Source organism: Bufo bufo, chromosome 1 (genome assembly GCF_905171765.1).
Source record: "Bufo bufo chromosome 1, aBufBuf1.1, whole genome shotgun sequence".
NCBI classification, from domain to species: domain Eukaryota; kingdom Metazoa; phylum Chordata; class Amphibia; order Anura; family Bufonidae; genus Bufo; species Bufo bufo.
Window position 1 is genome coordinate 605,685,218 of NC_053389.1, and position 16,087 is coordinate 605,701,304.

The window sequence follows — 16,087 nt, forward strand, 5'->3', positions numbered from 1 at the left end:
CTACAGATTCCTAAATGGGACAAAAAGGATCGCAAACCTAAGTAGGAAAACCTGGATTGGAATCCATTCCCACTACTAGGTCATGGAGCGATCTCATGAAACTGAGCGAGTAGCCACCCGCTGCGACCTTCTGACCCCAGGCACAACAGGGTCAGCGATAGGTTTTAACACCCTCGTGACAGGTATATTCACTGTTGGCATACACTGATGAGCAAAAGGGTAACAATGTTTTAAACTTTTGACTTTCAGGCTCCATATCTCACTATCTACTACAGCTTTTAAACGAGAGACTACAATAATTTTATAGGCCATCATCTTGGCTATCTCATACATAAATTGGACTTGTAACTACAGTATTTAGCATATGATTAGTTATGCAGATTCTTGGCATGTAACTGCATTGTTACTGTTTTGCTCCTAAAATTCTAAATTTTAATTTTTATGATTTTCTAAATCCACCTTTGGCTTTCAACACTGTCTGAATCCTTCTGGGCATGCTCTCGTTCAGATTCAAGCATGTCTCGCCCGAAATCTGTTCCCAGGTCTCTTCTACATGTTCCCAATGTTGGTGGATACTGGTCAACTCACTTGGGTACGAATACAGCTTTTTATTCAACTCTACCCACAAGTGTTCGATTGGGTTAAGGTGTGGGTACTGTGGGAGCCAATCCAGAACTGCTACTTCATTGTCATATTTATGTATGAGGTATATTCATGACTGGCATATATTTATGTGTGCAGTATATCCACTGTTAGTATATATTGGTGTGTGCAGTATATCCACTGCTGGTATATATGTATATGTGTGGTATATTCACTGCTGGTAGATATTGGTGGGTGCACTTTATTCAGTGCTGGTATATATTGGTGTGTGTGGTATATTCACTACTGGTACATATTTATGTGCATGGTATATTCAGTTGGCTACTTTCTTGCCTTTGATTTTCAATGAGGGGGGGCACTATTTAAATTTTCCTCTCAGGCTGCAAAACAGCTAGTATCAGCCCTGCCTACAAAGCTGTAGACCATGTGCTCTGGCCTTTATTGTTCTATCTTCTTAAGAAATTCTAAGTTAGAAGCTTTAAAAATGTTGGTTAAAGGGGTGGTCCTAGGCTGAAGAAATGTTTGTACTAGAAACAGTGCCACATTTGCCCACGGGCAGTGTTTGGTATTGTGGCGTAAGTTGGACTGATTTAAAGGGAACCTGTCATCAACTTTATGCTGACCTCACTCTGGGCAGCATAAAATAGTGACAGAAATGCTGATTTCAGCGGTGTGTCATTTATGAGCTAAAAGTAAGTGGTTGTCGTGAACCAGCCTCATAATCATTGCAGCCCAGGCCTTGAAAAGAGTCATATCTACCCGAGATGAGTCATAGTTATTCATGATCTCCTGCTCTCCCCGCCCATCTGCTGATGATTGGCAGTTCTCTCCTAGAGAAAAAGGGAGAAAACTAGGTACAGTAGGAGCAGGTGGGCAGAGAGAGCAAGATTTCATGAATACCCATGACTCTTCTCAGGTGGCCGGGACTCTTTTCCAGGCCCAGTCTGATATGATTCCGATATTGGTTCTCGGCAACCACTTACTTTTAACTTATAAATGACAGACCGCTGAAATCAACTCTACTTTATTCTGCCGTTAGTATGGGCAGCATAAAGTTGATGACAGGTTCCCTTTAAAAGAAAAGGTTACCACCCATGCACTGCCATCCTTGAAAACAGAGTCTTGTTCACATTTCCATTGTTCACTGACATGTGATGTTCGCATTGTCCGTCGACAGCACCGGTACCCATAGATTTTAATGTTTCTGTTCACACATCAGTATTTTTTTTTACTGAACATGGGTCAGTGAAAAAATCTCAGAGACATGCATTACTTTGATTCATGATGAGGACCAAACACGCCCCATTATAGCCTATGGGTCCTTGAAAAAACACACACACAACACGGATGGCATCCGTGTTTGGTCCGTTTTTCCCTGACCACTAGTAGGATATGCTCTAGAAACTAACTTTGAGCTGAGCAGACTCCATTGAATACGGATGACACATGGAGGGAAAAAAACGGACACATGGACCAAACATGGACACCTTCACAGATGAAACACGTACAGATTTATTCACAGACAGTGAAATGTGAACGATGCCTTAGGCTTCGTACACATTTCTGTGTCTGTTTGATGTCTGTGAATAAATTAATCTGTGTTTCAGATGTCCATGAAAGATCCGTGTTTGGTTCATGTGTCCATTTTTTGCCCTTTGTGTGTCATCTGTATTTCATGGACTCTGCTCAGCTCAAAGTTAGTTTCCAGAGCATCTCCTATTAGTGGTCAGTGAAAAACTGTTGTGTCCGTGTTTTTTCAAGGACACATAGACTTCAATGGGCGTATTTGGCCCCACAAGAATTGCTCTTGTTCTGTGTCTTTGACCCGCACCTCACAATCACAGATGACAATCGCTGATCAAACACTGACTGTGTGAAAGTTGCCTAATGTCTTATTAACATCTGCCAGACTTTTATCAATTGCCATTTATCACTTGTCTGAAAATGTTTTATTTGATAAATGATTGTATTCCATCATAAAAAGAAATGTTCTTTATTGGATATAAATGCACAACAAATCTAGACATTGAAAAGTAAGCTATATGAGAAAAAAAAAGAGCTTATCTCCATTGTAAAAAAAAAACAATTATCCTTTGAAGTCCAGCAAGGATATAAATTAGGAAGCATTGTCCTTATTAGGCCTCATGCACACTACCGTAGTTTTGGTCCACATCTGATCCACATTTTTTGCAGATTGAATGCGGACCCATTCAATTCAACGGGCCACACAAGATGCGGACAGCACTCCGTGTGATGTGTGCATCATATTTCCATTCTGTTGCCCAGCAAAAAATAAATAAAACATGTCCTATTCTTCTCCATGTTGCAAACAAGAATAGGCATTTCTGACATGGGCAGTACATACCCATCCGCGAAATGCGGAACTCACGCGGCCAGTATCCGTGTTTTGCGGATCCGCGATTTGAGGACTGCAAAAACATATACAGTCGTGTGCAGGAAGCCTTAAGGTAATATTGCACGGTGTTCTTCCCACTAATGACTTCCAGTTGGTGTCTGGTTATATAGCAGAGGCTGCATGAAAAGTCCAACAGTTCCTACGACGCATACAATGATGAAAATCCATAGAAAGAGTCTGTCCACAACCATGGCAACATACTTCCAATCTTCAATAATCTGTAAGAAACATCCATATGCATGTTGGTTAATATCAAATTATTGAATTGTACTGAATTCATTATATAAATTTAGTAGTAAATATAGCAAAGATGTCTGGTAATAGGATGGTACTAAACCTTTACATGGGACGATAAAGCAGCACATTGTCGGGAAGGAACCTCCCATCCAGACAATCAGGATGCAGCGATCACAGTATGTGGACGAGTGATCGCTAATGCAATCGCTCGCCCCCATACAGCAGGGGTTGGCAATCCCGGAACGCGTGCCAGAGATGGCATGCAGGCCATATTTTACTGGCACGCAGTCACACTGCATCGCGACGCACTGCACCTTTAATTTAAAAAAATTCAGACACGCTACACAGGGTGCGTCTACTAAGCCCGTCCCACATGTTTCCCGCAGTGCTAACCAGCTACGAGACTCCACTGCCTCACGGTTGGTTGGCTGGCTGAGTACTGATGCGCTGCACAGAACCCATCACCAAGGCCCACCCCTCACGCTTCCCGCCGTGCCAGCCAGCTTCACACTCCACTACTTCACGGGCTGGCTGCTGTACCGCTAGTGTTCCTCGACTGCTGTTCTGCTGGCGCAGGCTAACAGCACAGAGATGGGATTAATGACACAGGTGACAGGGATGGGAGTAATAGTAACACAAGTGACAGGTAATGAGACGGCAGTAGTAGTGGCACAGGTGACAGCAGAGGGTTAGAAGTAGTAGTGACATATGTGACAGCAGGGGATGGTGTGCTTGGGGAATGGAGGAAACTGTGTGACTAAATTGGGGGGTGCATGTTACCGCTGGGGGTTATGGAGGGACAATGTGGAGCAAGCTTCTGACAACTTGGTGGGGCGGGAGAATGGCGAGACTGCTGGGGAAAATGGGGGGACAATATGGAACAAGTTTCTGACAACTTTAGGGGGTGTGGAGGATAGTGAGCCTATATGTGACTGCCAGAGAGACCTAAAAGTCTCTGCATAAAATAAAGCTGGATCGTCTTTGCAAAGAAAGTCAGGAACAAGGGTCGCATTGAGTGGTAAGTTAAACTGATTAGTTTTTTTGTCACGTACAGTTTGTGTTATATGACTTTTCTGTATTGCCCGGCACGCTGAGCGCTTCAATTTTTTTTTCTTAACCCCTTTTAACCCTTAACCCGCTTTTTTACGTCGCCCAGTCTAAGCGTGCAGCGGGGAGCAGAGACCCGGCTCTCACATGAGAGCCGAGGCCCTGCTCTAACAGCCTGGACCGTCAGAAGTGCCGATTCGGGCTGTTTAACACTTTACATTCCATGGGCAATGGCGCCCACCGCATGTAAATTGCTGACAGAGGGAACGGACTCCCTCAGTCTCCCATCGGCACCCCGCAAATGCGATCGCGGGGTGCCGATGTGTGTGAAGGCTTCCTAGGGTCTGATGTAGGCCAAGACCAGCCTTCAGTAATTTCCAGCAGGCTGCTGGTCAATGTCAGAATAGCATTGCCATTAAAATGCAATGCACTACTGTATAGGGATAGTGCATTGCATTTTAAAAGCAATCAAAAAGCTGTCTGTTATAGTCCCCTTGTGGGACAATTAAATGGTAAAAACATAAACAAAAAAACTCATTTATTCAATAAAAAAAAATCCCATTAAAAAATCACGTTTTTTTTTCCTTTTAAAAATACGCTTTTCAATGAAAAAAATTGCAAAAACCAAATCTTCCCCATATGTTTGGTATTGCCGCGTCCGTAACGACCCGGACTACATAAATATCATTTAAATAATCCTCTACGATGAACGGTGTAAAAAAGAAATTTGGAAAAAAAATGACTGAATTGCTAAGGGCGCTTTCACACTTGCGGCAGGACGGATCCGACAGGCTGTTCACCCTGTCGGATCCGTCCTTCCGCTATTTCACCGTGCCGCCGGACCGGCGCTCCGTCCCCATTGACTATAATGGGGACGGGGTGGAGCTTCGGCGCAGTACGGCAGTTCGTGGTGAAAAGCCGCCGGACTAAAAAGTCGGACATGCAGGACTTTTAGTCCGGCGGACTTTCGCCGTGCACTGCCATGCTGCGCCGGAGCTCCGCCCCAATCCCCATTATAGTCAATGGGGACGGAGCGCCGATCCGGCGGCACGGCAAAATAGCGGAAGGACGGATCCGACAGGGTGAACAGCCTGTCGGATCCGTCCTGCCGCAAGTGTGAAAGTAGCCTAATTTATTCTTAGTTGCCACTGAAAAAACATAATAACAAGCGATCAAAAAGTGCCATATACTCCAAACTGATACCAATGAAAAATACAAGTTGTCCCGCAAAAATCAAGCCCTCACACAACTCTATAGAAAGAAAAAGAAAAAAGTTATGGGTCTTGGGAAGCGGCAATGCAAATAAATTGTTTTCTTTAAAAAAAAAAGGGGCTTTATTGCAAAAAAGTTGTAAAATGTAAAAAATAAAATATGTATTTGGTATCACTGTAATCGTACTGACCTAGAGAATAAAGATATGATGTTATTTATACCAAAAAATGAACGCTGCAAAATTTATAACGTAAAAACGTAGTGGCAGTATTGCTGTTTTTACCATCTCCCTCACAGAAAGAGTTAATAAAAGTTAATCAGAAAGTTATGTGTGCCCTAAAATGGCGCCATTAAAAACTACAACTTGTCTCGCACAAAACAAGCCTTCATAAAGCTATATAGACGGAAAAACTAAAAAGTTATAGCTCTTGGAACGCGACGATGAAAAAGGGAAGAAAAACGCTTGGTCAATAAGGCCCAAAACAGGCTGGTCACTAAGGGGTAAAATTGGCACTCAATCTTAAAAAGGTTGCCGACTCCTGCCATACAGACTTGTTATTTGCCGGCAGCAGGTCGAGTTTACACAGCAAGATCTACTGCCAGCAAACAATAATTTCTGTGTCTGCATAATTGTTCTATTTCCCGATGAACAAGCGTTTTGCTCGTTCATTGGGTAATCAGTGGCACTTTTACACTGCCAGATAATCGCTAGTGATTATCTACGGGATTCACAGTCCATGTAAAGGGCCCTTTAGGCTCTGTTCATATTGGCATTATGGTTTCCGAAGGTCAAGGATTCCTGGTGAATATGATGCTTCTAGTTTAATCTGTTTGTAATGGATCTTAATGTGTATTACTAATACATGACAGTATACACTCCAAAAAAATAACCTGGACTAATGCAATAATGTGTCCCTAGTGGAAAACTGTAATCTAAGATAATCGCCTATACACATGACCACAAGGTATCTCAAATATAATCAAATATCAAATTTTATTTCATAATACAAAAAAATATTTAAAAAAGGCAGCAAACTACATATAACAGGTGAATCCCATAATAGATACAACAAATCCATACATTATAAACTAACTATATATAGTAGTAAATAGCAATTCTCAGAACTTGGTGATGGCAAGAGTATGACTTACAAGTGTAAAAAACATATACCATATTTTTCTCCCTATAAGACGAAGGAGGAAAATTAGAGGAGGAAAATTTTATATATATAAAAATATATATATATATATTTATATATACATTATATGTATATTGTAAGGGATCGCTCTCTCTCGGGGGTCGCAATCACAGACTTCTTCGCAGACAACTGGATTTAATGTCCCAACTGGTGCTTTATTTTGGCACTTCAGCACCAACACAAACATAAAGCATCAAAATAAACTCCTGACCGTCTGGGCTCTAACTAATACAACAGTAGTTTTCCCTGACTCACCTCTAAGCACAGGTTAATCACAGGGTCTCAGGCTCCAAGCCTTAGCAGAACCGGTCATCAAACACAAGTCCATACGGGGAAGAGGTCCGGCTACACGTAGCCTCGTGGCCCCTCAGCCTTTCTGGCTGAGACCACCCAGAGCCTCACTAGGCCTCTGTTTACAAGTCCTCTCTTCTCAGACTGACACACAGGGGGTTGGTTTTATGCCTCCTTGATTACAGCAGGCCTCATCTGCGATGACCTCAGGGTAGGGGAAATCCTGCCGTGGAATGGGGGGTGGACTGGAAAGGTCCCACTACCAAACCTACTTTCCCAGTCCAAATAAAATCCAGCCCTTGTACTCCAACAAAACAAATTGCTCCAGCAACTATGTTTGCTTAAGCCAGCGCCATCCTCCTGGATTTTACTTATCTCACCCAGTTGAGGAACCTGAGTGAGATATACACCCCTTCCAGGACTTTTACTGTAAACATCGCCACAATATATATATATATATATATATATATATATATATATATACATAATGGTAATCAAACCTCAGCTCAGAACACCAAACAGACCCCCAATGTTAATCAGACCTAAGAACAGACCCCCAATGATAATAAGACCCCCAATCAGACCTCAAATTAGACCTCCAATGTTAATAAGGCCCCTATTCAGACCTCCGCTCAGAGCCCCAATCAACCCTTAGATCAGATGCCCAATTTTTATAAGACCCCCCCCAATCAGACCTCAGTCCTCCAATGTTTATGAGACCCCCAATCAGACCTCAGATCAGATCTTCATGTTAAAAAGTACATGTGAAGCAGACCTCAGATCAGAGAAAATAAATAAATAAATTTACCTCTCCTGCTCCGGATGCCGCTCCTGAGACCCAGCTCTTCCTAGTCTTCCTGCCACGCTGAGTAGTGACCCGACACCGCACAGTGTGAGGTCACAGAGTGACGGTTTCCTCACTCTGTACACAGGACACAGAAAAGCAAGAAGCCGAGGAAGACCAGGAATCAGTGAGGAACCACTTTGGGCTGCAAAAACTACATCCTATAGGGCGAAAAATACGGTAGATAGATAATAAGAGTACATGATTGGCTTAAACAATATGTAAAATAAATTTATATTGCAGAATCTCCATTCAAAAAGGGAGCATATTGGGCAGCAAACCAAGAGACAATGGAATACACTATCACATACTGACAAAATAAATGGGATCTCACACCCCAAATCACCAAGTTTTGAGAATAGCTATTTACTACTATATATGGTTAGTTTATAATGTATGGACTTTTTTATATCTATTATGGGATTCTCCTGTTATATGGGATGTTTTAATGTATCATGAAACAAAATTTGATATTTAATTATATTGAGATACTGATTATCTTATTCACACAACAGTGAAAAAAGGAACATGTGATGATGTTTTTTTAACGGCCGTCACACGTCCATTTTAAGAACAATTGTAGTCTATGAGGTTATTCACATGGCGTTTTATTTTTTTTGACGGCCAGTGGATAATGGAAGTCAAAAAATAGAACATGTCCTATCTTGTCCATTTCACTGACCGACAGCCCCCATACAATTGAAGAGGACAGTTTTTAAATTCTTAAAAGGGCATCAGTGAAAAGAAACGTTGGTTAAAAACTGACAGTTTATCAGTTTTTAACTGATGTGTTTATCCCTGTTGTGTGAATATAGCCTAACTTATAAAGAGATTTATTCGGTTTGTGTTTTTTTTTTTTTACTAGGTATAACGCAACAAATTTAGCTATTTTGCCCACGAGGGAAAACAGATTTAAAGGAGCCAAAATGTCTCTACACCAGTGAATATAATTGTTATAATACAGTCCATAAAATACCATGAGAATGTCTTTGAATACATAAATGAACAAGGTATTCCAACATAACTTATGACTTGGAATCCATTTATTGCAGTGAATTATTACTGAATTTTGCTTCAAATTAGTTTTCCAGGGAGATTTAAAAAAAAAAGGAAAAAAGGACCAGTAAGGGTTAAAAATAAAATAACCAGGTGACCCTGGCCAGTGAATGAGTGGGCCTTTCCTGATGTTTCCAGTATTGAGCTGGGACCAGGAAGTGGAGAGCATTGGGGGCTGAACCAGCAGTGAGAGATTAGTGAAGCTGAGTATGGCTTATTTTTTTATTTTGAATCCTTTGTAGACCTTTAAAAAATATGTTATCTCCCCAGAAAAGGCTTTTAATTTGAGGGGTTGACTACTGCGTCAACCAACTTCAGATTGCCTGGCCCATCACCATGTCTTCTATTAAAGGCCCCTTTACATGGGCTGACTTGTGTAGGAAATTATCTGTAATTGGTGAGAGCTGCAGTTACATACAGCAATCATCTCCACTGTATGGGGACAAGCGATCTCTACTGGGATTGCACATCCCCATAAAGATTCACTGTTTTGAGGAAGCAGATCCCTGATACATGATTCTGGTGTCCGAACCTACAATGCTGTCACTTGATAAACTGTGTTGTTCATTCATTGGGTGATCAGTGACACCTTTACACAAGGCAATTATTGTGAACTCTTCTTCCTGATAATTGCCCTGATCATTGGTCCATGTAATGGGACATCGACATTTCTATAAAGCCCTAATACTATGTTTTCCTCCATGACCATTCAGTTGTACAGATACAGCTTAAGTCCTTGAACGGTAATATTTGTTGGTTACACAATCAATAAGTATGTTGATTTCACACTTGTCAATTTTTATGGTCCCACTGAGGAAAAAGCAGGCTTTTCTGCAGATTTATGCCTGATAATCAATAAGGTGAGGTAAACAAATTTGGGGAGTTAATTAAAACCATGCATGAGACAGAAACAATACAATTTCAAATAGAATATACACAAAATGTTTTTCACTAGCATTGAAATTAAGGTCAACCTCTGGAAGAACCCATGATAACCCATCAGTTGTTTCAATACCTTCATTCTTGTACACTGTCTAAGGGACACTAAAATATTTGATCTAACTACAAACAGGTATACAGTATCTAATCAGTGATGGTCTGTTCGCAGTGTTCGCCAACGAACACATGCGGGCTGCCATCTTGACTCACCCGTCCGGCGATGCACAGGTAAGCCCTTAACTGTGCCTGTGCTGGGAGCCGGTCTGAAACAAATGCTGTCACCGGGAGCAGGCAGTTCCAAGAACAGCCTGATGAAGGCCCCTGGCGGCTGTTCTCAGAACTGCCTGCTCCCGGTGACCGCATTTGATTTCAGACCGGCTCCCGGGACAGGCACAGGTAAGGGCTTACCTGTGCATCGCCGGACGGGTGAGTCAAGATGGCAGCCCGCATGTGTTCGTTGGCGAACACTGCGAACTGACCATCACTGTATCTAATGCTAATCCTTTTAAACCATCAAGCTGATCTCTAACAAAACCCTTTTTTATATGGATTTTCATTTGTTGGCTACAGGCCATTATTATGAATTGGCTCCATGTAGGACAATGCATTTTATGTATACTAGGATGTTTCTTACACTTTGGTCTTCATCGTCACTTTTCATGTGATCTGCTATGAAGCTCACACCCTCCATTGCTTCTTGAACCTGTGGAGAGAACTTTCTAGAGTGTCTGTATCGTAAATCTGGATTTCTATGATGTTCCACCTGTTCATTAACTCTCAAATCATGTGGTCTTGATGTTGCAGCATTCACAAGACAACCAGAGTTTTTACATGAGTCCATCTGTTTCGTCAAGAGTTTTCCCCGTGGTTTACAACCGGGTAAATTGTGCTCTGGGCGTTTCATAAAAAGGAAGACTGGAAGTTTTTCCAAAAAACATTTTTTTACCCATAGTGGCATTGTGTGCGTACTCGGAGATCTGTGGTGGACATTTAGGACGCATACACTAGTGACTATGGAAAATGTCACCAGCACCATTGTAAACATCAAGTATTTTCCAATGAGAGGAACATCAAGAGAAGTTGGCGGGACTATTTTAGAAATTAAAAGCAGAAATACAGTCAGCGCTAGAAGAACGGATATACATAGAGTCATCTTCTGTCCGCAGTCAGATGGCAGATAGAACACCAATATTGCTAGTGAGGTAATAAGGATGCAGGGTATAATCAAATTAATGGTATAGAAGAGAGGCTTTCTTTTGATGATAAAATCATAGGTAACATCAACATAGGTCGGATCAAGAGGATTAACAGTTCTCCTTCCAGGAAGTTTAATAATATCCCATTCTCCACTTGGTGTGAAATCATCCATACTGGCCGAGTCTGTGGAAAGTACAAGATCAATTTCCGTGTAATCGTAAGTCCAAGAACGGAATTTCAAAGTGCAGTTCTGCTGATCAAAGGGGAAATGCTTAACTTCAATTTTGCATGCACTTTTGTAAATGGCTGGAGGTAGCCAAGCAATGCTGCCATTATTTTGCACCACTGCATTGCAGAACAGGGAGACTTCATATGTTCCATCAGCACTGGTAACATAAATAGCACATATTAGACAATATGGCAGACAAAATATTGCATTAACATCAGAAATGACCCCATAAATGGTACATTTAATGTAAATGTTTCTCACAGAGCATTGCTACTTCTATACTGATGTTAGTTTCTGAAGTAGATATTACGTAGCCCTGGAAGACAAGAAAATGAATGCATTTTCTAAGTGTATAATCCTCTACCTTCTTTGGGGGCAGCTAGTGTATTTCTAAATGTATCTTGCTGTTTTTAGGGTGTTTTTGATGTTGTTTTATATTTAGCTTCATTCCGAGATACCTGTGTTGCCTGTGTGATTGCTCCCTCAACCTGCAGATTCTGCTCTCTCTGTAAACCAATGCTGAATGTAAGATATCTCTCCCATTCCCCTTGCAGATGATGTGGTTTGTTTGTCTCTTCTGTCGCTCTCGCTCTCTCAGTCTAAGCTGATATTGCCTGTGTGATATCATTATCTACCCATCCCATCCAGACTCTAAGTACTCTCCTCATTCTCTATTACAGTACACTTTATTCCTCTCCACCCTGCTGGTCTGGCATTTCTAACACTGAGAGGGGGAAAGGTGAGAGAGAGAGAGAGAGAGAGAGAGAGAGAGAACAGACCTTGGACCCACAGCAGCCTGGAAAATTGTGGTGTCAGATCTACAGGTGAAACTCGAAAAATTAGAATATCGTGCAAAAGTCCATTTCTGTAATGCAAATTAAAAGGAATTGCATTAATGCAGCTTAAAATTCGAATTTTGTAAAAAGGTTCAATATTCTAGGCTCAAAGTGTCACACTCTAGTTAGCTAATTAATCCATATCCCCTGAGCAAAGGGTACCTCAAAATTGAGACTTTGGGGTTTCATAAGCTGTAAGCCATAATCATCCAAATTATAACAAATAAAGGTCTGAAATATCTCGCTTTGCATGTAATGAGTCTATCTCATATATATGTTTCACCTTTTAAGTTGCATTACTGAAATAAATTAACTTTGCACGATATTCAAATTTTTTGAGTTTCACCTGTATGTCAGAAGCAGCACCACAGCTACTAGCTATGTGCAGGAGTTGTACAGACTCTACAGCAGAATTTTTTTTTAAAGGGTTTCTATCACTTCGTTTCACCTATTTAGCTTTCAGACACTAGCGATCCGCTAGTGTCTGCTTTATCTAACCATCCTAATATAAGAGCTTATTGTCCTGCCGTTTAGCTAAAAAAATAACTTATATCGATATGCAAATGAGCCTCTAGGTGCTATGGGGGCGTGATTAGCACCTAGAGGCTCCGTCTACCTTAACAAACTGCCGCCGCCCAGCGCGTCCCTCCAGCCCGCCCATCTCCTCCGGAATGCAATGCTCCTCGTATTCGGCGCATGCGCAGTGAATGTCTGATCGCTTCCCTGCTCAGACATCTCCACTGCGCCTGCGCCGATGACGTCATAGTGCTCCGAGGAACAGGCGCAGTGGAGATGTCTGAGCAGGGAAGCGATCAGACATTCACTGCGCATGCGCAGAACAGAGACGCGCACGGAGAGGATCGCTTCAGCTGGAGATGGGCGGGCTGGAGGGACGCGCTGGGCGGCGGCAGTTTGTTAAGGTAGACGGAGCCTCTAGGTGCTAATCACGCCCCCATAGCACCTAGAGGCTCATTTGCATATCGATATAAGTTATTTTTTTAGCTAAACGGCAGGACAATAAGCTCTTATATTAGGATGGTTAGATAAAGCAGACACTAGCGGATCGCTAGTGTCTGAAAGCTAAATAGGTGAAACAAAGTGATAGAAACCCTTTAATGAATACTATGTAATGATCTAATGAGGAAGCAAATGAATAATAAAAACATTAGTGCAAAGTTGCATGCACTATAACTTTTAAGTTTAAGCAAAGTTATGGTTAGCTTAAATCAGCATTTATCAAGCTGCAAATATAAAGTTATTACTTATTGTAAAGCACAATGTCTGGCAGCCAGATCTGTTTCGATGGGATGCGAAGCTTTCTTATGCCATCATATTCAGCTGGATTCCACGTCAAACGATAATCTACCCATTCCTAAAATGGAGAAAATGAAAAGTTCATATGCTTCTCTTTAACTCTCCTGTAAATCAAAAAAAATCTTGTAAGCAAAATCATTGTAATAATACCACAATGTCCCTCTGATAAACACACCTAGATGCTGTATATTTAAATAATGTTAATCATAAACAGTATAAGGTAATGTTTACATGCAGCAGATTTGTTGTAGAAATTTCTGCAGCTCAAAATCTGTTCTGTACATCTGAATGAGTTTGTTTCTGCAGCATGTGCATGGATTTACACTTGTTCCATTCATAAGGATGGAACCGTTGCAGAAATTTCTGCAACAGATCTGCCACTTGTGAAAAACAGTAAGTAGTCACTGCACACTTCTATAAGATCCTTCTCACATCTGTGGCTATAGTTTCACTGCATTTCCATCTGGTTGCAGCAGGTATTTTCTGCACCATGGTCTTCATATAACAGCTACATTACTGTTCTGTCACAAAGGGTTAACTGTTTTTCTAGCTGTGTGACTGGTACTTTCACTTTCACTTTGTGCTGGTCATCTAATAACCCTTATCTCTAAACTACTGAGAGGTCATAAACACTTAGCCACATTCTTAGGCCTCTTTCACACTTGCGTTGTCCGGATCCGGCGTGTACTCCACTTGCCGGAATTACACTCCGGATCCGGAAAAACGCAAGTGTACTGAAAGCATTTGAAGACGGAACCGTCTTCCAAATGCTTTCAGTGTTACTATGGCACCCAGGACGCTATTAAAGTCCTGGTTGCCATAGTAGGAGCGGGGAGCGGGGGAGCAGTATACTTACAGTCCGTGCGGCTCCCCGGGCGCTCCAGAATGACGTCAGAGCGCCCCATGCGCATGGATGACGTGATCCATGCGATCACGTGATCCATGCGCTTGGGGCGCCCTGACGTCACTCTGGAGCGCCCGGGGAGCCGCACGGACGGTAAGTACACTGCTCCCCCGCTCCCCGCTACACTTACCATGGCTGTCAGGACTTTAGCGTCCCGGCAGCCATGGTAACCACTCTGAAAAAGCTAAATGTCGGCTCCGGCAATGCGCCGAAACGACGTTTAGCTTAAGGCCGGATCCGGATCAATGCCTTCCAATGGGCATTAATTCCGGATCCGGCCTTGCGGCAAGTGTTCCGGATTTTTGGCCGGAGCAAAAAGCGCAGCATGCTGCGGTATTTTCTCCGGCCAACAAACGTTCCGTACCGGAACTGAAGACATCCTGATGCATCCTGAACGGATTACTCTCCATTCAGAATGCATTAGGATAATCCTGATCAGGATTCTTCCGGCATAGAGCCCCGACGACGGAACTCTATGCCGGAAGACAATAACGCAGGTGTGAAAGAGCCCTTATCAGTAAGGGTACTTTCACACTAGCGTTATTCTTTTCCGGTAGGGGCTCAATACCAGAAAAGAACTGATCAGTTTTATCCCATTGCATTCTGAATGGAGAGCAATCAGTTCAGTATGCATCAGGATGTCTTCAGGTCAGTCACCCTTACGATATTTGGCCGGAGAAAATACCGCAGCATGCTGCGGTATTTTCTCTGTCCAAAATTCCGGAACACTTGCCTTATGCATTATCTTCCATTGAAATGCATTAATGCCAGATCCGGCACCAAGTGTTCTGGCAAAACGGATCTGGTTTTCCGGTTTGCGCATGCGCAGACCTTTAAAAATGCAAGAGAATAAAAAAGAAAACTGATCAGTTTTTCCGGATGACACCGGTGTTTCAATGCATTTGTTAGACAGATGCACATCTGGATCCGTCTAGAAATGCTATCCGTTTGCACACGGATTTCCGGATCCGGCAGGCAGTTCCGGCAACGTGTAAAAACTACCCTTAGATAAGGACTGAGCTATTGTGAGTGTTTATAATGTCAGAGAGCAGATATAAGGAGTCCGTCTGCTCCCCAGATGACGGAAAAGACAGAAAATCCACAGGCTGCTACTAGAGCATCTCAGCCCTGTACAGAAAAAAGGATTCCAATTCCATATTGTTAATAAAGACCAATTGAAAAATAATATTTTTAGCTCAAAATAAGTACAATGCAATAATAAAAAGTGCCCCCAAGGGGAATTTATCATTAGGAGAATATTTGAAGTCTGTTTTGCTTCAGTCTGTGTTGGAGTACTTTGTGCCACATTTATCAAATGTTGCATGTAGCTTGATACATTTGGCTTGTCCTTAAACCTAACACTTCCATCTATCGAAGCTACTCCAGTTTTCCTACTCCACCCTGCTCCTGGAGTGAGATTGCGACTTATTTGCAACTTCTTAAAAAAGTTTCAATGATAAATCTGGAGTGAAACTCTCTAACATAGCTCACCACGCCCAATTTTCCACCCATATTACAAAACTGGAGTGAGTGGTGTTAATGCAAAAAGTCACAAAATTTTGCGCAAGCGAGTGCAAAAAAGTCGCAAAAGCCCTATTTTGCGACTTTCTGATTCCAGAATTCTGGAGTGAAGGTATGATAAATCAGGGCCATAGCCTTTAAGCTCTTAGTGATGTTCCTATGTGGTTTCTTCTTGTGTGAAGGTTACTGCTTCCCTCACCATACTGATGTCACATAAATTTGTCTTAAGGTCCATTAACATG

General features: G+C 42.1%; 1 protein-coding gene across 1 annotated transcript in view; it reads right to left on the reverse strand.

Annotated features, from left to right (window-relative positions):
* Positions 1–3,069: 3,069 nt before the first annotated feature.
* Positions 3,070–16,087, reverse strand: part of CHRNB4 (cholinergic receptor nicotinic beta 4 subunit) — a 34,804-nt gene continuing 21,786 nt past the window's right edge. The window contains exons 4-6 of the mRNA XM_040413598.1: positions 13,369–13,478; positions 10,479–11,427; positions 3,070–3,237 (exon numbers count right to left, since the gene is read on the reverse strand). Of these exons, the coding sequence (XP_040269532.1) occupies positions 3,097–3,237; positions 10,479–11,427; positions 13,369–13,478 (1,200 nt within the window). The 3' untranslated portion in view covers positions 3,070–3,096. The remainder of the gene's footprint in view (positions 3,238–10,478; positions 11,428–13,368; positions 13,479–16,087) is intronic.